The following is a 25,107-nucleotide window of genomic DNA, read 5'->3' on the forward strand; positions in this document are numbered from 1 at the left end:
AGGTTTTTTTCAAGACATTGGGGGAGATGTATCAGGACTTCATTCCCCCCATTGTGTATGTGAAGTTTTCTGTAGCTGCACGCTGCCCCCTGGTGTGTGGCCTAAGAACTGACAGATTCTTATCTCTATCTGTAACTATATGTATTTATCTAAGTCAGCAGGTACCGGAGGGGGCGCAGCCATATTGTTCCCGATATGAAACATTAGTCCAGAGAAGAGGCTGGTGAGGCTTATGTCATGGCGAGATGCAAAGCCTCCTGCTCGCTGTCACACTATAAAAAGCGTGGGTAAAAATCCAGTCATGTGATGTTATACAGGCACAAAGCACGTTAAAACCCTAGTGTCACACAGGTGCACCCCCTGTTATATGCCTCGTCATGTGATGTCACACAGGTGCACCCCCTGTTATATGCCTGGTGATGTTATGTCACACAGGTGCACCCCCTGTTATATGCCTGGTGATGTTATGTCACACAGGTGCACCCCCTGTTATATGCCTGGTGATGTTATGTCACACAGGTGCACCCCCTGTTATATGCCTGGTGATGTTATGTCACACAGGTGTACCCCCTGTTATATGCCTGGTGATGTTATGTCACACAGGTGCACCCCCTGTTATATGCCTGGTGATGTGATGTCACACAGGTGCACCCCCTGTTATATGCCTGGTGATGTGATGTCACACAGGTGCACCCCCTGTTATATGCCTGGTGATGTGATGTCACACAGGTGCACCCCCTGTTATATGCCTGGTGATGTGATGTCACACAGGTGCACCCCCTGTTATATGCCTGGTGATGTGATGTCACACAGGTGCACCCCCTGTTATATGCCTGGTGATGTGATGTCACACAGGTGCACCCCCTGTTATATGCCTGGTGATGTGATGTCACACAGGTGCACCCCCTGTTATATGCCTGGTGATGTGATGTCACACAGGTGCACGGCTTATTATATCCCTAGTAATGCAGTGTCACACAGGTGAATGGCTCATAAGTAACCAGAGCTGTGTCTTATAACAAGCCATGGACCTGTGTGACATCACATGACCAGGGATATAACGAGCCGTGCACCTGTGTGACATCACATGACCAGGGATATAACAAGCCATGCACCTGTGTGACATCACATGACCAGGGACATAACTAGCCGTGCACCTGTGTGACATCACATGACCAGGGATATAACGAACCGTGCACCTGTGTGACATCACATAACCCAGGATATAACTAGCCATGCACCTGTGTGACATCACATAACCCAGGATATGTGATGAGCTGTGTACCTAAGTGACATCACATGACCAGAGATTTAGCGAGCTGTGCACCTGTGTGACATCATAAGACCAGAGACCTGGGTTATAACTGGCCATCATAGGACTGGCCCCCTAATCTGTGTCACATGGAAGCCATCGCAGCTGCACCAATAAAAAATGGTTGCATGCGACACAATTGCAGCGCACCCACTACTGAAATATCTGTGCAAGTCATTTTAACATTAAAGAACGGGCACAGTCCAGAACTTGCATTGCACTCTGACGCACTACAATCATTTTTTTCACGCATTTAAATCTCGGCATGTGACGCGCATGAAAAACGCACCATACAAGTCTATGGAGATGCACCAAAAACGCATCGCACTCTGAGACACAGGCAAGTGCTATGCGTGCGATAAAAACACATTGAAAACACACGTGAAAAACTGAGACACTGAACAAACTCTGATGCAAAATGTCAGTTTTTCACTGACCAAACACTGATCGCTCCCTGATCAGACTCTGACGTGATCTGCAACAGGGCCTCAGTTGTTTTCTCTTAACTTGGGGTGTGTCCTCACACTGCTGTGCTCTGTGCAGCTCCATAATAGACCCTCACCTTTGGTTGCCTATTGTAGCTCTTACTCAGAGTAGAAGGAAGATGCCGTGAAGCTGCCAATGCCATTCGCAACATGGCGGTCACTTGAGGCTCAGAAAGCTTCCAGGGAATTACGCCAGCCACAACATGGCCGCAAATAAGATCCGGCTCGGGGGTCACGTGCCACCGCCCGACCTCCGGAAGAGAAAACATTGTTCCAGCCACAACATGGCCATCCGGTTCTGAGAGGTCATGTGACCGGTCAGGTGACACATCCGTCCCCGCCCTCGCTTCCAGCCGAGTGTGGGCGTGTCCGGGGCGGACAGTCCGGGCTGCCAGTCAACATGGCGGCGCACAGGAGCTCTGCCGTGAGGCTCAGGGCGTGATCCCCGGTGTGAGGAGCGGGCGGCAGCATGGAGACCGAGGAGGAGCAGCACATGACCACGCTGCTCTGCATGGGCTTCTCCGACCCGGGCGCCATCCGCAAGGCCCTGCGCCTGGCCAAGAACGACATCAACGAGGCGGTGGCCCTGCTGACTAACGAGCGGCCCGGCCTGGACTACGGCTACGAGCCCATGGACAGCGGCTCCCGGGGAGACGGCAGCAGGAGCTCAGGCTTCGACCCCCCGCCCGCCTACCATGAGGTGGTGGAGCCCGAGGTGAGAGCTGTCACCCCGCCGCCATGTGTGTGACAGGAGGGGGTCACCCGAGGGAGGGGGGTGACAGGAGGGGGTCACCCCAGGGAGGGGGGTGACAGGAGGGGGTCACCCGAGGGAGGGAGGTGACAGGAGGGGGTCACCCGAGGGAGGGGGTCACCCGAGGGAGGGAGGTGACAGGAGGGGGTCACCCGAGGGAGGGAGGTGACAGGAGGGGGTCACCCGAAGGAGGGGGGTGACAGGAGGGGGTCACCCGAGGGAGGTGACAGGAGGGGGTCACCCGAGGGAGGGAGGTGACAGGAGGGGGTCACCCGAGGGAGGGGGGTGACAGGAGGGGGTCACCCGAGGGAGGGGGGTGACAGGAGGGGGTCACCCGAGGGAGGGAGGTGACAGGAGGGGGTCACCCGAGGGAGGGAGGTGACAGGAGGGGGTCACCCGAGGGAGGGGGGTGACAGGAGGGGGTCACCCGAGGGAGGGAGGTGACAGGAGGGGGTCACCCGAGGGAGGGAGGTGACAGGAGGGGGTCACCCGAGGGAGGGAGGTGACAGGAGGGGGTCACCCGAGGGAGGGAGGTGACAGGAGGGGGTCACCCGAGGGAGGGAGGTGACAGGAGGGGGTCACCCGAGGGAGGGAGGTGACAGGAGGGGGTCACCCGAGGGAGGGAGGTGACAGGAGGGGGTCACCCGAGGGAGGGAGGTGACAGGAGGGGGTCACCCGAGGGAGGCGGGGTGACAGGAGGGGGTGGCCCCAGGGGGGAGGCGGGGTGACAGGAGGGGGTGGCCCCAGGGGGGGAGGCGGGGTGACAGGAGGGGGTGGCCCCAGGGGGGAGGCGGGGTGACAGGAGGGGGTGGCCCCAGGGGGGGAGGCGGGGTGACAGGAGGGGGTGGCCCCAGGGGGGGAGGCGGGATGACAGGAGGGGGTGGCCCCAGGGGGGGAGGCGGGGTGACAGGAGGGGGTGGCCCCAGGGGGGGAGGCGGGGTGACAGGAGGGGGTGGCCCCAGGGGGGGAGGCGGGATGACAGGAGGGGGTGGCCCCAGGGGGGGAGGCGGGATGACAGGAGGGGGTGGCCCCAGGGGGGGAGGCGGGATATCTTTATAGTAAAATTCAGCCCCTGGTGCAGTACAGTCATTTCCTCCCCTCCGGCACCACAGTCTATGGGGTCTTCCCCAGATCTTGCGCTATTACACCACATCAGACGTTTACCACAGACCCCTAGAGGGGGGAGACAGTCAGCTGGGAGGTCTGTTCATCTGCGGTCATGTGACCTGGCGGCGTCCTGAGATACATGTGATGTCGGTGTGACATGAGGTGATGACCCCGGGGTCAGGATGGTCTCTAGAGCTCATCACTTGTCTCCCTGCGGTCAGCCTTTACCTAGCATAGAACTGGCTGACAGCAGAGAACAATAGATTGCATTCTGCTGCATTGTACAGAGCTGAGGTTTTGTTTCTGTGTTCTGTAGAAGATGCTGATGCTGCGGGGGCTGTCCACGTGTTACATGTATGTGCAGAGCCGATCATAGAGACATTTAAAGGTCACATCGCCCCCTGTGTGTCCTGTCAGGGTGTAATGGAATCTTCACATTTTATTCAGGAAGCAGGCAGCTCAGGATGAGCCTTAGGCTGAAAAATAAGGACTGAACTGTAATGAAAGGTTTGAGAGATATGTTGATATGTGACGTGTCCTCAGCCATGTGATGCTTGTGGTGCTCAGACTGTGGGGTGTCTGCGCCTCCGCAGCTTGTACTCCCCGAGACGCCTCCACTCCCGGGGGCAGAGGTAGAGGCTCCTCCTCTGTGGTGGCCTGTGCCTGCTGGAGGCTCCTCCTCTGTGGTGGCCTGTGCCTGCTGGAGGCTCCTCCTCTGTGGTGGCCTGTGCCTGCTGGAGGCTCCTCCTCTGTGGTGGCCTGTGCCTGCTGGAGGCTCCTCCTCTGTGGTGGCCTGTGCCTGCTGGAGGCTCCTCCTCTGTGGTGGCCTGTGCCTGCTGGAGGCTCCTCCTCTGTGGTGGCCTGTGCCTGCTGGAGGCTCCTCCTCTGTGGTGGCCTGTGCCTGCTGGAGGCTCCTCCTCTGTGGTGGCCTGTGCCTGCTGGAGGCTCCTCCTCTGTGGTGGCCTGTGCCTGCTGGAGGCTCCTCCTCTGTGGTGGCCTGTGCCTGCTGGAGGCTCCTCCTCTGTGGTGGCCTGTGCCTGCCGGGGGCTCCTCCTCTGTGGTGGCCTGTGCCTGCCGGGGGCTCCTCCTCTGTGGCGTCCCCTGCCTGCCGGGGGCTCCTCCTCTGTGGCGGCCCCTGCCTGCCGGGGGCTCCTCCTCTGTGGCGGCCCCTGCCTGCCGGGGGATCCTCCTCTGCGGCGGCCCCTGCCTGCCGGGGGATCCTCCTCTGCGGCGGCCCCTGCCTGCCGGGGGATCCTCCTCTGCGGCGGCCCCTGCCTGCCGGGGGATCCTCCTCTGCGGCGGCCCCTGCCTGCCGGGGGATCCTCCTCTGCGGCGGCCCCTGCCTGCCGGGGGATCCTCCTCTGCGGCGGCCCCTGCCTGCCGGGGGATCCTCCTCTGCGGCGGCCCCTGCCTGCCGGGGGCTCCTCCTCTGCGGCGGCCCCTGCCTGCCGGGGGCTCCTCCTCTGCGGCGGCCCCTGCCTGCCGGGGGATCCTCCTCTGCGGCGGCCCCTGCCTGCCGGGGGATCCTCCTCTGCGGCGGCCCCTGCCTGCCGGGGGATCCTCCTCTGCGGCGGCCCCTGCCTGCCGGGGGATCCTCCTCTGCGGCGGCCCCTGCCTGCCGGGGGATCCTCCTCTGCGGCGGCCCCTGCCTGCCGGGGGATCCTCCTCTGCGGCGGCCCCTGCCTGCCGGGGGATCCTCCTCTGCGGCGGCCCCTGCCTGCCGGGGGATCCTCCTCTGCGGCGGCCCCTGCCTGCCGGGGGATCCTCCTCTGCGGCGGCCCCTGCCTGCCGGGGGATCCTCCTCTGCGGCGGCCCCTGCCTGCCGGGGGCTCCTCCTCTGCGGCGGCCCCTGCCTGCCGGGGGCTCCTCCTCTGCGGCGGCCCCTGCCTGCCGGGGGCTCCTCCTCTGCGGCGGCCCCTGCCTGCCGGGGGCTCCTCCTCTGCGGCGGCCCCTGCCTGCCGGGGGCTCCTCCTCTGCGGCGGCCCCTGCCTGCCGGGGGCTCCTCCTCTGCGGCGGCCCCTGCCTGCCGGGGGCTCCTCCTCTGCGGCGGCCCCTGCCTGCCGGGGGCTCCTCCTCTGCGGCGGCCCCTGCCTGCCGGGGGCTCCTCCTCTGCGGCGGCCCCTGCCTGCCGGGGGCTCCTCCTCTGCGGCGGCCCCTGCCTGCCGGGGGCTCCTCCTCTGCGGCGGCCCCTGCCTGCCGGGGGCTCCTCCTCTGCGGCGGCCCCTGCCTGCCGGGGGCTCCTCCTCTGCGGCGGCCCCTGCCTGCCGGGGGCTCCTCCTCTGCGGCGGCCCCTGCCTGCCGGGGGCTCCTCCTCTGCGGCGGCCCCTGCCTGCCGGGGGCTCCTCCTCTGCGGCGGCCCCTGCCTGCCGGGGGCTCCTCCTCTGCGGCGGCCCCTGCCTGCCGGGGGCTCCTCCTCTGCGGCGGCCCCTGCCTGCCGGGGGCTCCTCCTCTGCGGCGGCCCCTGCCTGCCGGGGGCTCCTCCTCTGCGGCGGCCCCTGCCTGCCGGGGGCTCCTCCTCTGCGGCGGCCCCTGCCTGCCGGGGGCTCCTCCTCTGCGGCGGCCCCTGCCTGCCGGGGGCTCCTCCTCTGCGGCGGCCCCTGCCTGCCGGGGGCTCCTCCTCTGCGGCGGCCCCTGCCTGCCGGGGGCTCCTCCTCTGGTTGCCATGGGCAACTAGAAATATTCTGACATTCAGACAGCTTGATAAATCTGCCCCATTGTATTTTCTAGAGCAGATACATTGTAGCGAGCTGTCAGCAGAGCAGTGTGTATGACACTGGATACATTGTAACGACTCCTCAGCTGATTTGTGGTCTATGAGGGATGAGTCTCGGGACACGTGTTGTATTATTATGTTTTGGCTTTTCCTGTAAGGCCTCGGAGTCTCTAGTTTGGGCTTCTCCCCTGTGATTTGTCTCTGCAGATGATCCCTCCCGGGGGACGTTGTCTGACGCAAGGACGTGTCACTATCTGTCGCTGCAGAGACGTCTCCTCTGTGGTTACTGGTTATAGTCTCAGTACTGGAGCCGCAGCCGCCCTGAAGGAGGCACCAGGAGACCCCCGCACCCTGTCACATGTGTATTACACCTGAATTATAGGGGAGGGAATGAATCCTGTATTACCCCTGACTACTGGTAGCTCCCCCTAGTGGCGGCTTTAATGGTGTTTTTCAGATTAATAACATTGATAACTGATCTATGGATGAAGTCCTGGGCATCAGATTAACATCAAGCCCCACAGATAATGGAAGCAGACAGCGCCGTTCCCTGTGTAGTGGCTGAACTGAGTCACTTACCTCCTATTCATAGATATAAAGCTGATTTGCATTAACTAGCTCTGTCCACTACACAGAGAACGGCGCTGTCTGCTTTCTGTTCCATTCTCTATGTATCAGCTACAAGAACATCTGATCCTTGGAATACGTCATCATCAGTATTTTTAGTTTGGACAACCCCTTTAAGATGATCCTGTTGCACATTCGTGTTGCCACTATGGGGTGCGGTGTTGTATGTGCGGCTCCGCTGTACGATGTCTGTTGCCCTCCCGCCTGGGACTCCATGTATCGTCTCTCGGGAATCTTCTCAGCCTCGTGTGAAGCGACTGAGCAGAGAACTTGATCCTTTTAACTTTTACTAAACATCTCTGGTTTATAAAAGAAAAAAAAGATTCCTTATTTTTGCAATATTGGGGTCAGGATCCAGCTGCCCCCTAATCCTGAATGTAAAACTGCAATGTAGAGACGACCCAGATAGTCCTGAACTTGGTTTAACGTAATAAAAGCTGGAGTGTGCACTCATAGTTCTCTATAGCCCCCGGGCCTGCACTCCCAGCATCATAACCCTCTATAGCCACAGGACCAGTAATGTCATGTATGTACACAGTGACTGCACCAGCAGCAGAATAGTGAGTGCAGCTCTGGAGTATAATACAGGATGTAACTCAGGATCAGTACAGGATAAGTAATGTCATGTATGTACACAGTGACTGCACCAGCAGCAGAATAGTGAGTGCAGCTCTGGAGTATAATACAGGATGTAACTCAGGATCAGTACAGGATAAGTAATGTCATGTATGTACACAGTGACTGCACCAGCAGCAGAATAGTGAGTGCAGCTCTGGGGTATAATACAGGATGTAACTCAGGATCAGTACAGGATAAGTAATGTCATGTATGTACACAGAGACTGCACCAGCAGCAGAATAGTGAGTGCAGCTCTGGAGTATAATACAGGATGTAACTCAGGGTCAGTACAGGGTAAGTAATGTCATGTATGTGCACAGTGACTGCACCAGCAGCAGAATAGTGAGTGCAGCTCTGGGATATAATACAGGATGTAACTCAGGATCAGTACAGGATAAGTAATGTCATGTATGTACACAGTGACTGCACCAGCAGCAGAATAGTGAGTGCAGCTCTGGGGTATAATACAGGATGTAACTCAGGATCAGTACAGGATAAGTAATGTCATTATTGTACACAGTGACTGCACCAGCAGCAGAATAGTGAGTGCAGCTCTGGAGTATAATACAGGATGTAACTCAGGATCAGTACAGGATAAGTAATGTCATGTATGTACACAGTGACTGCACCAGCAGCAGAATAGTGAGTGCAGCTCTGGGGTATAATACAGGATGTAACTCAGGATCAGTACAGGATAAGTAATGTCATGTATGTACACAGAGACTGCACCAGCAGCAGAATAGTGAGTGCAGCTCTGCGGTATGATACAGGATGTAACTCAGGATCAGTACAGGATAAGTAATGTCATGTATGTACACAGTGACTGCACCAGCAGCAGAATAGTGAGTGCAGCTCTGGGGTATAATACAGGATGTAACTCAGGATCAGTACAGGATAAGTAATGTCATGTATGTACACAGTGACTGCACCAGCAGCAGAATAGTGAGTGCAGCTCTGGGGTATAATACAGGATGTAACTCAGGATCAGTACAGGATAAGTAATGTCATGTATGTACACAATGACTGCACCAGCAGCAGAATAGTGAGTGCTGCTCTGGAGTATAATACAGTATGTAACTCAGGATCAGTACAGGATAAGTAATGCCATGTATGTACACAGTGACTGCACCAGCAGCAGAATAGTGAGTGCAGCTCTGGGGTATAATACAGGATGTAACTCAGAATCAGTACTGGATACGTAATGTCATGTATGTACACAGTGACTGCACCAGCAGCAGAATAGTGAGTGCAGCTCTGGGGTATAATGCAGGATGTAACTCAGGATCAGTACAGGATAAGTAATGCCATGTATGTACACAGTGACTGCACCAGCAGCAGAATAGTGAGTGCAGCTCTGGAGTATAATACAGGATGTAACTCAGGATCAGTACAGGATAAGTAATGTCATGTATGTACACAGTGACTGCACCAGCAGCAGAATAGTGAGTGCAGCTCTGGAGTATAATACAGGATGTAACTCAGGATCAGTACAGGATAAGTAATGTCATGTATGTACACAGTGACTGCACCAGCAGCAGAATAATGAGTGCAGCTCTGGGGTATAATACATGATGTAACTCAGGATCAGTACAGGATAAATAATGTCATGTATGTACACAGTGACTGCACCAGCAGCAGAATAGTGAGCGCAGCTCTGGAGTATAATACAGGATGTAACTCAGGATCAGTACAGGATAAATAATGTCATGTATGTACACAGTGACTGCACCAGCAGCAGAATAGTGAGCGCAGCTCTGGAGTATAATACAGGATGTAACTCAGGATCAGTACAGGATAAGTAATGTCATGTATGTACACAGTGACTGCACCAGCAGCAGAATAGTGAGTGCAGCTCTGGAGTATAATACAGGATGTAACTCAGGATCAGTACAGGATAAGTAATGTCATGTATGTACACAGAGACTGCACCAGCAGCAGAATAGTGAGTGCAGCTCTGGAGTATAATACAGGATGTAACTCAGGATCAGTACAGGATAAGTAATGTCATGTATGTACACAGTGACTGCACCAGCAGCAGAATAGTGAGTGCAGCTCTGGGGTATAATACAGGATGTAACTCAGGATCAGTACAGGATAAGTAACGCCATGTATGTACACAGTGACTGCACCAGCAGCAGAATAGTGAGTGCAGCTCTGGGGTATAATACAGGATGTAACTCAGGATCAGTACAGGATAAGTAATGTCATGTATGTACACAGTGACTACACAGCAGCAGAATAGTGAGTGCAGCTCTGGGGTATAATACAGGATGTAACTCAGGATCAGTACAGGATAAGTTATGTCACGTATGTACACAGTGACTGCACCAGCAGCAGAATAGTGAGTGCAGCTCTGGAGTATAATACAGGATGTAACTCAGGATCAGTACAGGATAAGTAATGTCATTATTGTACACAGTGACTGCACCAGCAGCAGAATAGTGAGCGCAGCTCTGGAGTATAATACATGATGTAACTCAGGATCAGTACAGGATAAGTAATGTCATGTATGTACACAGTGACTACACAGCAGCAGAATAGTGAGTGCAGCTCTGGGGTATAATACAGGATGTAACTCAGGATCAGTACAGGATAAGTTATGTCATGTATGTACACAGTGACTGCACCAGCAGCAGAATAGTGAGTGCAGCTCTGGAGTATAATACAGGATGTAACTCAGGATCAGTACAGGATAAGTAATGTCATGTATGTACACAGTGACTGCACCAGCAGCAGAATAGTGAGCGCAGCTCTGGAGTATAATACAGGATGTAACTCAGGATCAGTACAGGATAAGTAATGTCATGTATGTACACAGTGACTGCACCAGCAGCAGAATAGTGAGTGCTGCTCTGGAGTATAATACAGGATGTAACTCAGGATCAGTACAGGATAAGTAATGTCATGTATGTGTACAGTGACTGCAGCAGAATATTGAGTGCAGCTCTGGGGTATAATACAGGATGTAACTCAGGATCAGTACAGGATAAGTAATGTCATGTATGTACACAGTGACTGCACCAGCAGCAGAATAGTGAGTGCAGCTCTGGGGTATAATACAGGATGTAACTCAGGATCAGTACAGGATAAGTAATGTCATGTATGTGTACAGTGACTGCACCAGCAGCAGAATAGTGAGTGCAGCTCTGGGGTATAATACAGGATGTAACTCAGGATCAGTACAGGATAAGTAATGTCATGTATGTACACAGTGACTGCACCAGCAGCAGAATAGTGAGTGCAGCTCTGGAGTATAATACAGGATGTAACTCAGGGTCAGTACAGGATAAGTAATGTCATGTATGTACACAGTGACTGCACCAGCAGCAGAATAGTGAGTGCAGCTCTGGGGTATAATACAGGATGTAACTCAGGATCAGTGCAGCATAAGTAATGTCATGTATGTACAGTGACTGCACCAGCAGCAGAATAGTGAGTGCAGCTCTGGAGTATAATACAGGATATGTAATGTCATGTATGTACACAGTGACTGCACCAGCAGAATAGTGAGTGCAGCGCTGGGATATAATACAGGATGTAACTCAGGGTCAGTACAGGATAAGTAATGTCATGTATGTACACAGTGACTGCACCAGCAGCAGAATAGTGAGTGCAGCTCTGGAGTATAATACAGGATGTAACTCAGGGTCAGTACAGGATAAGTAATGTCATGTATGTACACAGTGACTGCACCAGCAGCAGAATAGTGAGTGCAGCTCTGGAGTATAATACAGGATGTAACTCAGGGTCAGTACAGGATAAGTAATGTCATGTATGTACACAGTGAGTCGGATCATGTTAGATGTTTGTTAAGGGTCGGCAGATGCATCATGTGATCCTTCAGACTGCAGCCAGTGTTATGTATTGTCCCTGGAGAGATGTGTAATCACACCTTTGTGTATGTTGTTAGTAGCAGCAGGATTGTGATATATGGAATTATATTCCAGGATTATAGTTTCTCCAAGTGCACTGGGGTAGTGTCCTCACACTGCTGTGGCCTTTGCGCTGAGCTTCGCACAACTCTTCCTGTGTGTTACAGAGACTGCAGTGTATGTCCCATAGTTCCCACTCATAGTAAGTGATGGTCACGGGTGCGATGCTCTGCAGATGTATCCCTGGTTTTTCTGGGGTTTGGAATACTTGTTGTAGTCGAAGTCACTATAGAGACGGATGGTAAATACTGTGACTTCTGCTTCTCATTTCTGTATAAAGAATCTCCAGGAGGTGAAAGTTATTCCCCCAAAATTCTAGAATTTGGGCTGAGACCCATCTGTCATGTGAACACATCCCGGAGGCCGGACAGAGGAGACGCATCGCTCTCTCACCGCAGACTTCCTGTTATGTTACTTCTCATTTATGATGATCAAATGAAAGGCAGAGGAAGAAACTGCACAATGATATCTGTAGAGTATCCAGCCCCGGAGTGTGCGGACTCACTATTCTCCTAGTGGAGTCACTGAGTACATACATGACATTACTTATCCTGTACTGATCCTGAGTTACATCCTGTATTATACACCAGAGCTGCACTCACTATTCTGCTGCTGGTGCAGTCACTGTGTACATACATGACATTACTTATCCTGTACTGATCCTGAGTTACATCCTGTATTATACCCCAGAGCTGCACTCACTATTCTGCTGCTGGTGCAGTCACTATGTACATACATGACATTACTTATCCTGTACTGATCCTGAGTTACATCCTGTATTATACTCCAGAGCTGCACTCACTATTCTGCTGCTGGTGCAGTCACTATGTACATACATGACATTACTCATCCTGTACTGATCCTGAGTTACATCCAGTATTATACTCCAGAGCTGCACTCACTATTCTGCTGCTGGTGCAGTCACTGTGTACATACATGACATTACTTATCCTGTACTGATCCTGAGTTACATCCTGTATTATACCCCAGAGCTGCACTCACTATTCTGCTGCTGGTGCAGTCACTATGTACATACATGACATTACTTATCCTGTACTGATCCTGAGTTACATCCTGTATTATACCCCAGAGCTGCACTCACTATTCTGCTGCTGGTGCAGTCACTGTGTACATACATGACATTACTTATACTGTACTGATCCTGAGTTACATCCTGTATTATACTCCAGAGCTGCACTCACTATTCTGCTGCTTGTGCAGTCACTATGTACATACATGACATTACTCATCCTGTACTGATCCTGAGTTACATCCTGTATTATACCCCAGAGCTGCACTCACTATTCTGCTGCTGGTGCAGTCACTATGTACATACATGACATTACTTATCCTGTACTGATCCTGAGTTACATCCTGTATTATACCGCAGAGCTGCACTCACTATTCTGCTGCTGGTGCAGTCACTGTGTACATACATGACATTACTTATCCTGTACTGACCCTGAGTTACATCCTGTATTATACCCCAGAGCTGCACTCACTATTCTGCTGCTGGTGCAGTCACTGTGTACATACATGACATTACTTATCCTGTACTGATCCTGAGTTACATCCTGTATTATACCCCAGAGCTGCACTCACTATTCTGCTGCTGGTGCAGTCACTGTGTACATACATGACATTACTTATCCTGTACTGATCCTGAGTTACATCCTGTATTATACCCCACAGCTGCACTCACTATTCTGCTGCTGGTGCAGTCACTGTGTACATACATGACATTACTTATCCTGTACTGATCCTGAGTTACATCCTGTATTATACCCCAGAGCTGCACTCACTATCTGCTGCTGGTGCAGTCACTGGGTACATACATGACATTACTTATCCTGTACTGATCCTGAGTTACATCCTGTATTATACCCCAGAGCTGCACTCACTATTCTGCTGGTGCAGTCACTGTGTACATACATGACATTACTTATCCTGTACTGATCCTGAGTTACATCCTGTATTATACCCCAGAGCTGCACTCACTTTTCTGCTGCTGGTGCAGTGGGGGCGACCTCCTCCTCCTGGTCTCTGTATATGATATATTTGGGATGTGACATGTGAGACTGTTGTGTAATCTTCTCTTCTCTCCAGAGTAAACATTGCACAGTCTCTGGACACAGCAGTTTGATCACATTAAGGGATTGTCCTCTTATATTAAGGTTTGGGGCCCGGGGACCTCTGATACCAGACTGATGTTAATGGGGTATCCCGGACACGTACATGTATATGTGATCATGTTGTAGTAGACATTATAGATGTGTTGCTGTTATTGCTCAGGTGATGTCAGTCTTTACTGTGGATGTCGCATTCTGTTCATTATCGTTATAAGCAGCTGTAGGTTTGATAATGGATGATTGGGGTGAGTGAGCGGACGTCCTGGATGATGTGATAGAATACGCTCTTTGTGGCGTTGTAGTTAGCGCCCGGTCTGTGTCGCTCTCCCGCGGTTCGGCGACTTGTTACACTGCGTCTCTGTTCCTCCAGCTGTGCGGACGGATGAATCAATGGGCTCAGTGTGAATGAGACATCGGATAAATCCGCCTGTCAGTGCCCGGAGGAGCAGTGGATGTCACCTGCAGCCGCCCAATGGATAATGCAGGCATTTGTATGTGTGTTACGTGCATTGCGCCCCCCTCTGTGATAAACAGCAGCTCCCATACCTGGGGGGTTATCCAGCTTTCCTAGGTTCCTGACCTTTCTCCAATGTGCCTTTTGTGTGGACAGGACTGTGGGAAAGCTGGGTGAGCTTGTCCTCAAGAATTACTGTCTGTCTTTGGCCTACTCCCACAGTCCTGCTGCCTTCCCGTTCTGGAGTCTGGGAAAGCTGGGTGAGCAACGGCTCAGATGCATATTGTCCCAGGCGTTGATCTGCAGGTCCAGTGTATGGTGCAGCCGTGCAGGCTATAGTGGTGTAGTGTACAAAGCACCAAAGGGGCGCTGCAGCAGCTTCATTATTAGGATCATCGCGGTGTCTCCGCTAGTCTTAAAAGGGATCACAAAGGTCATTGCTTTATAATTTTATTCCCCTCAATTCGTTTCCCTTCGCTCTCCCCCCAGACAAAGCTCCTGTGTGCGGCCTCATTCACACACAATGTCCCAGAATAAATCCTGCGCCGCTGCCAAAATCCTGAGCACATCCCAAATCATGTGACGGCATCGGACCTTCGGATCAGGGAGGGGGCAGCGTCACATCGCTGGGGTCTCTTATTTACCCCTCTGTCTTACAGGAGGTGACTCCTCGCACCTCCCGGGGGGGTTTCCAGGATTCCTGTAACATTACTGTCCTGAGATGTTACTGCACTTTGTAGATTTGGATCTGTTTTGTGATACATTCAGTAACCTTGACAGTAGAATCAGGGAGTGAACGTCACAAAATCTTTGCAAGAATAATCCCCGAAATCTAACCCATTCTCTGAGAGTGAGACGTGATGCGTGTCATACATGTCAGTGCCTCTGATCCGTGTCAGTGAATAGAAACGTCCTGCTGTTGTATACGATCACACAGAACATTGTGTCCATAGGTGAGGCCATCGTTACAATGTATCGGGCAATAGAAACATTACGAGATTGTATCAGTCTGATGGACGGCACACATTATACTGGGATTTTTTGAATAACTGTTTCATTTTAATAAGCTTTTTTTTTTTTTTTTCTTTTTTAATTCTTTAAAATTTTTTGTTAATTTTAGAAGAACGATGAGAATGGAAACTGCTCTGGAGAAAGCATCGAGTTCCCCACCACAAACCTGTACGAGCTGGAGAGCCGGGTGCTCACCGACCACTGGTCCATCCCCTACAAGAGAGAGGAGTCCCTGGGCAAGTGCTTGATCGCCTCCACGTATCTGGCCAAGCTCGGTAGGTTAACCTCTTAATGACCGGGCTGTATCGCTAACATTATAACATTGGCACCTTTATACGGAGGCCATAGTTTGGCTGTGGGGTTGAGTCTTCATGTATCCTGCAGGGAGCTGGAATAATCTCGGTAGCCTCCGTCCAGCACCTAAAAATAACATATCCCGTGTCCCATGAGGAACAGCTGCTGTGTCTATGGTGCCCTGTTTGTGCACTACAACACCCAGCATCTACATTGCACTTGGGTCACCCCAGTTTGGATCTAGTCTGGGGTCTCCCTGTGGCTGTACACTCCAGTATAAGACCAAGTTATTGGCAGTGCTGTGTAAGGCTACGGATACATAGAGAAGGTGATGGAGCAGGATAGCAGAGATACAAACGCACGGTACCAGTCACTAAAATGTAATGTATCATGGGACCCGCTGACATCATACATAGGAGTGATGTCATCCTGCTCTATAACACATCATATGATGACCTCCTTCTCTCTACAGGTCTGTCAGACTCTGATGAAAACTGCAAGAGGTTCATGGAGAGATGTATGCCCGAGGCTTTTAAGAAGGTAAATGTTGTACCTGGAGGCTCCTGGGGATTCTCAGGCTTTTGGTTCTGTTTTGTTGCATTGGATCTGTCTACAGTGAGGTTCCTATAATCTAGAAAACCTGATGGATAACAACCGCAGGTTATTGTAAGATATTATTTGAATGGACATAATTCCCCTTTCCACAGGATCTTGGATTAATATCTGATCATGTGGGGTCCTATAGCCAAGACCCGCCCCAAACAAACCAGAACAGTACAATGTAAGTGGCCCTATACTGCCCTATACTAGAGATGAGTGGACCCAGCGTTTGGGTTTGGCCGTGCGACCCGGACATATTGCCGGTTTGGCTAGTTGCTGGGGCGTCGATTTTCTTGGATTGTTTGGCCGCCAATCGAGCCATATGTCTGGGTCATTCGACCCAACTGTAACTCCGAACGTCCCACGAGCTCAGCTCTACCCTGTACTGCTTCCATGATTGCATAGATACTATGGAGCGGACTCCAGAGTGAGCTGATCCTGCAAGTCTTCAGTATAAGGCAGTATCTGTTCTGCATTAACCCCGACTACTGGACCCCATGTGATCATACATTTATCATCTGCCCGGCTCTTTTTAAGAAAACCCAATTGGGACCAGTCCTGGATCGGTTGCTGGGTTCCCCCATTTTATTCATTAGCCGTGCCTATTGTTGTATCATGAAGATACAGAATTCTCCAGAACTAGAGCCGATCTTGGTAATGACTGACGGCTCTGGATCCAGCTGGGTACAGGACCCTCTGTAGTCTGTGGACAGGGCTCGTCCTGCATATGTGACAATCTATGACCTTACAGCCGGGGTCTGAAGGCTCTGACTTTCCTCTGGTTTCTCGCAGCTGCTGACATCCAGTGCTGTCCACAAATGGGGAACGGAGATCCACGAGGGGATCTACAACATGCTGATGCTGCTGGTGGATCTAGTAGCAGAACGGATCAAACAAGATCCCATCCCCACCGGGCTCCTGGGGGTCCTCACTGTGGTAGGTTTTCTGGCCTTGTTTGGGAGATGCAGGGAGCTACACGGATAGTTCTGGATAAATAATGATCTTGTGTTCCAGGCCTTTAACCCCGACAATGAATATCATTTCAAGAATCGGATGAAGATGTGTCAGAAGAACTGGACCGATGTCTTTGGAGAGGGAAACACCTATGCCGTGTCCCCGGCCAGCGCCTTGCAGAAGGTATGGGTTATAGAAGGAACAGTATACAATATATACAATCCTACGGTACCACATCCTTTGTACTGTGAAATATATTCAAGATTATATAATGTGTGCAAAATCATAATGTATCCAGTACAATACAACACAATGTATACAATCCCTACAATATCATATAATGTATACAGTTCATTATATCGGCGGGCACACGTTCATGTGAATATAGCCTTATACTATATACATGATGGTGCCCGGGAGAGGAGGACCCTCTTCATAGCGATGTATGCTATACATGCGCCAATTGCCGACCTATGGGGGATGTATGTACAACGTGTGAATGTGGCCTTATACATACGATACCATATAATGTAAACAGTGCAATATTATACAATGTATTATAAACCATATACGATATGATGTAACACAATATATATATAATATACAGCCCAGGTCATTGTACCATTCTCTTGTGTCGTTACAGGAGCCGCACGGCTGGCTGGTGGACCTCGTGAATAGGGTAAGGACACAATCTTATGCTTTAACTTATTTGAAGGGATCCTACCTGGCAATGTGAGGATGAGAGTTGTCTCCTCGTGCTGGGGGGCAGGATACATGCCTGGAGCCATACTTGAGCACTTGCTGATGTTGTGTCCGGTTATTCTTGTTTCTGCAGTTCGGAGAACTTGGCGGTCTCACAGCAATTCAGGCGAAACTGAACGCTGATGAAATCGAACTGGCGGTAAATCTATTTACTTAATTCTAAATGGCATTGTGATCAAATTTTCTAATATCACAGAATTTTACAAAACCTCTTCTTGTTGTCAGTAAAAAAAATGTCCTGCTGCTTCTTGTAACCTGCAGTGATACATTGTAACAGTGCAGTGGACATTTATAGATGGACTAGTTGTATGAAAGGGGTTGGTCTAAGACTCCGTGTTATCCTCATTTCCGCAGAGAGATCAAATGCAAATTGTTGGGGCTGACTTGTGTGGGTCAAGCTGTTTGATGGCAGAGGGGACATGATGCACCCCTGGGTGACGACCACTGCCGGGGATTCTTCTTGTGATAAAATGTGATTTTCTGTTCTTTACTGTTCTAGGAAGTGTCAGCATTGGTTCAACCTCTTGGCGTATGTGCAGAATACCTCAATTCCTCTACTGTACAGGTAAGTGGCCGCTAAAAATCTCTGACATGAGACTCCTTTTCCAGTACTAGAAGTTCGATTAGTAGGGTCTGGCTGCCGTTATGCAGGGGCCACAGCTATCCTGAAAGAACAATGTTCTGCCCCTCTAATGAAAATCGCTGTGTTCTCTCCTTTTTTTTTATACCCCACATACATAATTTTATGCTGCTTTTGCACTGTTTTCTACCTCTCTAAATGCAGCCTGCAGTATAAAGCATGGAGGTTCTCATCCTGATTGATGTGTAAAACACTAAGGTAAAGCTTACATTTAAATTGCAATTGTGTGAAAGGGTTTGTCCCATTGAAAGATACATAAGGATACACTGAGGGAAGACCAAAAGCTCCTAATTACTCCCTGGCAGCAGTCCACATGTGTGCCCAGCTCTCCATTCACTCTACAGGGATAGTCATGACTTTGTGCTGCCCCATAATGTGAGTAGCTACTAGTCTCCTGACCCCTAGCGATCTGTTATATAGTGTATAGGTATGACCTCCATACTTTACACTACAGGCTACGCTCGCTATGATATGTCTGTGTGCATCTACTCTGTGACATGTGCCTTATGTCCTCCCCCTCAGCCAATGCTGGATCGGGTGATACACAACATGATCAAATACGTACAGAACGTGGAGGAGAAGGACCTCAAGGACAAGGTGAGGTTATGTGCATCTCGCTGGGAATTCTAGTTTACATTCCTAGAATAAGAACCTTTTATAGAAAGCAGCTCACACAGCTGATGGGTTGTTGCAGTGTGTCAGAGCTGGAGATGGAGACCATTATTAGTAGTGATACATAGTAACCAGGTATCTATAGAGCAGAATTGTTTAGCTCTGTTTGTCCAAATACTTGTAACACACTACTTAAAATGACCTGATCAAATGTTCATATTATTATAAATCATCTTTAAAAACTCTTTACTAGAATTCATCCAGTAAGTAACATTGTAACAGAGGTGCTACCCTATTATCTATTAGAAAAATTACTTTAATACTTAAAGGGAAGCAATCTGGAGTTTTGAAAAATGAAAAACTGCTGATAATGTTGAGATATGAGTAATAAGACCTTGGTGTATGTTGTTAGTAGCAGCAGAACTGTAATGCACTGGGTGTGTGTCCTCACACTGCTGTGCTCTGTGCTCACTGCAGCCAGTGTTGGTTATTGTCACTGGAGAGATGTGTAATCAGACCTTCATGTATGTTGTTAGTAGCAGCAGGACGGCATACGGTATTTATGGATTTATATTTTCGGATTGTAGCTTCTCCAAGTGTCCTGGGAACATGTCCTCACACTGCAATGCAATGGATAGAGTGCTGTGAAGAAGTTCAGTGCCGAGTGCGCAGAGCAGTGTGAGGACATGTTTTACTTGGAGAAGGAGAAGCTACAATCGTGGAATATAAATCCATATATCACAGTCCTGCTGCTACTAATGACAAACACAAAGGTCTCATTACTCATCTCTCCAGGGACATTACCTAACATTGTCTGCTCACAGCAGTGTGAAAACATGCCCCCAGTGCGCTTGGTGAGGCTACAATCCAGGAATATTAATCTATATAGGACTGTCCTGCTGCTACTAACATCGAGTCTGATTACACATCACTTCAGGGACAGTACATAACACTGGCTGCAGTCTGGATGGATTCCCTTTCAGTTTTGTTTTTGTCATTGGAAATCACCTAACACTTGACTATTGGGAAATCTCCTGATTGTTATCTTATTGCACCGTACTGTCTGCACTATTATTAGTACCTGTGAGGCCTGCAGGTCCTCTGTTATGACATAATCTGGGTGATTATATGTGAATTATGCGGCCGGGCTATGGCTCCTCGGTGTCTTGACCCTAATCATGGCTGGATCTCTGTGCAGGGACTTGTATAATGTGTAGGAGGTTGTATGTCTGTAGTTTTAGGGTGCGTTGTCTGACACATTGTCCTTGGCTCTTCCCCCGCAGCGGCTGGTCAGTATCCCCGAGCTCCTCTCTGCCATTAAATTACTGTGCATGCGTTTCCAGCCAGACCTGGTGAACGTGGTGGACGACCTCAGGCTGGACATCTTACTGCGAATGCTCAAGTCTCCTCACTTCAGCGCAAAGATGAACTCTCTGAAAGAAGTAAGTGACCCCCATGTCCCTGCCATTAACCAGGACTTGCATGATCTCTGAGGCCCCATTCACACATTGCAATTTGAAACACTTTACAACAGCGGAGGAGAGGAGATTTGCCAAATTACATAATTGTTGACACATGCGGTAACGTTGCGTTTACATTGCGTTTTGTAAGAGCAAATGTTAACAGTAATGTAATTCGGCATATCACCCCTCCCCTGCTGCTGTAACGCTTTTCAAAATACAACGCGTGAACGTGGCCTTAGTGATGCCTGAATATTTCATGTCCACCGTATGACGTCCTACACTTGATTTGCTTCAAACTACGTAACGTTCTAGTGCAAAGAAGGAAATCCCCTGCTTATATGTCTCATTTCTCTGCCATCACAGCTGTTACTTTGTGTCAGTCTATGCAATGACATTTGCTATTCACATTATCTATCCTGATACATTGTAACAAGCCGATCAGATGACAAGTTGTAGCTTCATGATGTAAAAAGCAACAAAGTTCGTGAAAAAAAATAAACAAGAAAACAAAAATGTATCTAAATGAGATTCCCAGGGCTAAATTATTGATGACTTGCCTTGAGGATTATATCATCCGTCGCAGATTATTGCAATACCTAGATAAGCCACTTCACAATGGAGGGCGCTCTGTTTGGTGAGGAGTCAGTGAAGAGACTTCTACAATCCTAAAATGAGACTGCACACCAAACATAGTGTAAAAAACGGGTGGGTGCTTTATTTACCCAAGTGCAACTTTTCGGACCCTATTCAGGAGCCTTTCTCAAGCAATGGGATAAATCCAACATTCCATATATAGAGACAACATGATTAATCATGTGATCATATCAGGTGCATATGTACATCAGAATTACACTCTAAAACAGTCAGGTGTCCTTCAGTAGGCGACTGCCTGTATGTATTTTCATCTATTATACATTTCTAAATTTCTGTTTCAGGTAACCAAATTGATTGAGGACAGCACTTTATCCAAATCTGTGAAGAACGCCATAGACACAGACCGGCTACTAGACTGGCTGGTGGAGAACTCTGTCCTGTCAATAGCACTGGAAGGTGTGTACCGCATCCACTATGTGCACAGCTGGACTTTCGTTACAGTGTAGTAACATATACAGTCTTATCGTTCTCTCCCCACAGGTAACATCGACCAAGCACAGTACTGTGACCGCATAAAGGGAATCATTGAACTGCTGGGCAGTAAATTGTCCTTAGATGAACTTTCCAAAATATGGAACATTCAGGTAATAGTGTTTTTGATTGATTGTCATATACTACAACAAAGGGAAGAAGTCCTTCTTGCCTGGGATTTATCAGATGTTCCACCAAAGTTTCTGGGCTTCAGGTTCCAGACCTACAAACTCAAAGCAAAATTAAATCCTGCTCTAAGAAATTCCAATTAACAATCGCAAAATGTATTCAAAAACTTCTTAAACCATGGACAGAAGTTCACATTCAGCAAGTAACTAATCCACCCTTTATTCCCATGTTTTGGATTTTAACTTTTTTCTATGTTTTCAAAAGATTTTAAATCCATTTCACTATTTTTTTTTTTTTATTGGAGTTTCTAGTAGTTGTATTTAATCTAATCTAACTTTTTGAGGTTTTTTTTTTAATGAATATCCTGTGAAAAGTAGATAAGTGTTTGATTATGGAGGTAATATATCGATCTATATCTTTCTTCTCTTGGAGCAGTCGGGACAGTCATCCACTGTGATCGAGAATATCCACACAATCATCGCTGCAGCAGCGGCAAAGTTCAGCTCAGAGCAACTCAACCATTTGTTTCAGCTTATTCAGAAGGTAATGTGTCCCAAGGTATAGTACATGGCTCCACCAGTGTCACTGCTGTCATGTATACATGAGGCCTGATACATGCTATAGGACATGGAACCACCGGTGTCAGTGCTGTCATGTATACATGAGGCCTGATACATGCTATAGGACATGGCTCCACCAGTGTCACTGCCATGTATACATGAGGCCTGATACATGCTATAGGACATGGAACCACCAGTGTCAGTGCTGTCATGTATACATGAGGCCTGATACATGCTATAGGACATGGCTCCACCAGTGTCAGTGCTGTCGTGTATACATAAGGCCTGATACAGGCTATAGGACATGGCTCCACCAGTGTCAGTGCTGTCGTGTATACATGAGGACTGATACACATTATAGGACATGGCTCCACCAGTGTCAGTGCTGTCGTGTATACATGAGGCCTGATACATGCTATAGGACATGGCTCCACCAGTGTCACTGCCATGTATACATGAGGCCTGATACATGCTATAGGACATGGCTCCACCAGTGTCAGTGCTGTCGTGTATACATGAGGACTGATACACATTATAGGACATGGCTCCACCAGTGTCAGTGCTGTCGTGTATACATGAGGACTGATACACATTATAGGACATGGCTCCACCAGTGTCAGTGCTGTCGTGTATACATGAGGACTGATACACATTATAGGACATGGCTCCACCAGTGTCAGTGCTGTCGTGTATACATGAGGCCTGATGCACATTATAGGACATGGCTCCACCAGTGTGACTGCTGCCATATATACATGAGGTCTGATACATGCTATAGGACATGGCTCCACCAGTGTCAGTGCTGTCATGTATACATGAGGCCTGATGCATGCTATAGGACATGGCTCCACCAGTGTGACTGCTGCCATATATACATGAGGCCTGATGCATGCTATAGGACATGGCTCCACCAGTGTGACTGCTGCCATATATACATGAGGTCTGATACATGCTATAGGACATGGCTCCACCAGTGTCAGTGCTGTCGTGTATACATGAGGCCTGATGCATGCTATAGGACTTGGCTCCACCAGTGTCACTGCTGTCATGTATACATGAGGCCTGATGCATGCTATAGGACATGGCTCCACCAGTGTCACTGCTGTCGTGTATACATGAGGCCTGATACATGCTATAGGACATGGCTCCACCAGTGTCACTGCCATGTATACATGAGGCCTGATACATGCTATAGGACATGGCTCCACCAGTGTCACTGCTGTCGTGTATACATGAGGCCTGATACAGGCTATAGGACATGGCTCCACCAGTGTCAGTGCTGTCATGTATACATGAGGCCTGATGCATGCTATAGGACATGGCTCCACCAGTGTTGGTGCTGTCATGTATACATGAGGCCTGATACACGCTGTTTATATCACATTATGGTTTGACAATGATATGTTATGAGTTACCCGCGTGTAGTGAGCCCCATTGGTGCCAGACATTTTGTTTTTACCTTGTATAGTGTTTTCCATTCATATCTGTGAACCTTTCCTTTACTCAGAGTTGGGAGACAGAGGCGGACCGGGTTCGGCAGAAGTTATTGAGCCTCATAGGCCGTATCGGAAGAGAAGCTCGTAACGAGACCACGACCGGAAAGGTGACCGTCCAGAGCTAATAAGATGCACTCTAATGATAGCGGTGGCCGCACAACTCACCCCAATCTTCTTACAGGTACTAGAAGTCCTATGGGATCTCGCCCACCTGCCCAACTTACCATCAAACCTAATCCAACAAGCCTTAGAGGAGCACCTGACAATCCTTAGTGACGCCTATGCAGTGAAAGAGACCGTCAAGAAGAGTTACATCATAAAGTGCATAGAGGACATCAAGAAGGTGAGAGATGGAGGGAAACGTCATTGATCAGGGAAGCAGCGGGCACCTACATTGCTGTGCCATCTGTACGTAGTGGTCGCTGCCTATTCAATAAGCTGAGCCCTTGAATGTGCTCATGTCCACCTTCATACCCAGTACATGAGAAGTCCCTACTCAAGGATTTTCTCTTCTCCATTGCAGTCATCTCAGCACAACAACCCGCAGGTGGTGTGGGTGGTGCCCGCCTTACGCCAGCTCCACGAGATAACTCGCTCTTTCAACAAGCAAACCTATCAAAAGCAAGACAAGGTACATCAAATTTTTTTTAAAAAAATCCTAAAATCATTGTTGCAATCTAAATGTATCGGAATGTTTCCATTGATTCTGCCTGTTCCCATTTCCAGAGCATCATCCAGGACCTGAAGAAGAATTTTGAGATTGTGAAGTTGGTGACGGCGAGTTTGGTTGCGTGCCACCGCTTGGCGGTCTCCTCTGTTGGCCCTGGTGGGCTGGCTGGATCCTCTCTGGTTGACGGCAGATACACTTACCGGGAGGTATCTGACACTGAACGTCCTACTGCAGGGAAAAAATGCAGATTATTATATATATATTTCAGGAAATTCTCTTACATACATAACCTATAACATCCCTCGCTGCATGTACTAACTAATCTAGAAAGTGTTTTTTGTCAGAAAAAAAAATAATACCCTGACTGTTGACTATTGCAGTATTTGGAGGCTCATCTGAAATTCCTGGCGTTTTTCCTACAAGAAGCCACCCTGTACCTGGGCTGGAGCCGCGCCAAAGAGATCTGGGAATGTCTGGTAACGGGACACGACGTCTGTGAGCTGGATCGGGAGGTAAGTCCTTTCTATGGACTTCATGCAGTCATTTATCTCCTGGCCATGATCCATCATCCCCACTGATTTAGAAGCTTGGACCAAAAAGTAAAATGAAATGAAATAAAAGTCTCAAAAAGTAATAGAAGTAATAAAGTGGTGATAAATGCCC

General features: G+C 49.5%; 1 protein-coding gene across 1 annotated transcript; it reads left to right on the plus strand.

Moving 5' to 3' along the window:
• Nucleotides 1-2,098: 2,098 nt before the first annotated feature.
• Nucleotides 2,099-24,956, plus strand: LOC140112548 (ubiquitin carboxyl-terminal hydrolase 24-like; the record flags this gene model as incomplete). Its single annotated transcript, XM_072132530.1, has 18 exons — nt 2,099-2,512; nt 15,249-15,414; nt 15,906-15,973; nt 16,826-16,969; nt 17,048-17,170; nt 17,631-17,666; nt 17,823-17,888; nt 18,249-18,314; nt 18,912-18,986; nt 20,285-20,443; nt 21,400-21,514; nt 21,599-21,702; nt 22,154-22,261; nt 23,786-23,881; nt 23,956-24,117; nt 24,298-24,405; nt 24,501-24,650; nt 24,825-24,956. Coding segments are annotated over exons 1-18 (2,124 nt in total), but the record flags the coding sequence as incomplete, so codon positions are not given.
• Nucleotides 24,957-25,107: the final 151 nt, after the last annotated feature.

This window comes from Engystomops pustulosus, unplaced genomic scaffold (genome assembly GCF_040894005.1).
Source record: "Engystomops pustulosus unplaced genomic scaffold, aEngPut4.maternal MAT_SCAFFOLD_837, whole genome shotgun sequence".
NCBI lineage: Eukaryota > Metazoa > Chordata > Amphibia > Anura > Leptodactylidae > Engystomops > Engystomops pustulosus.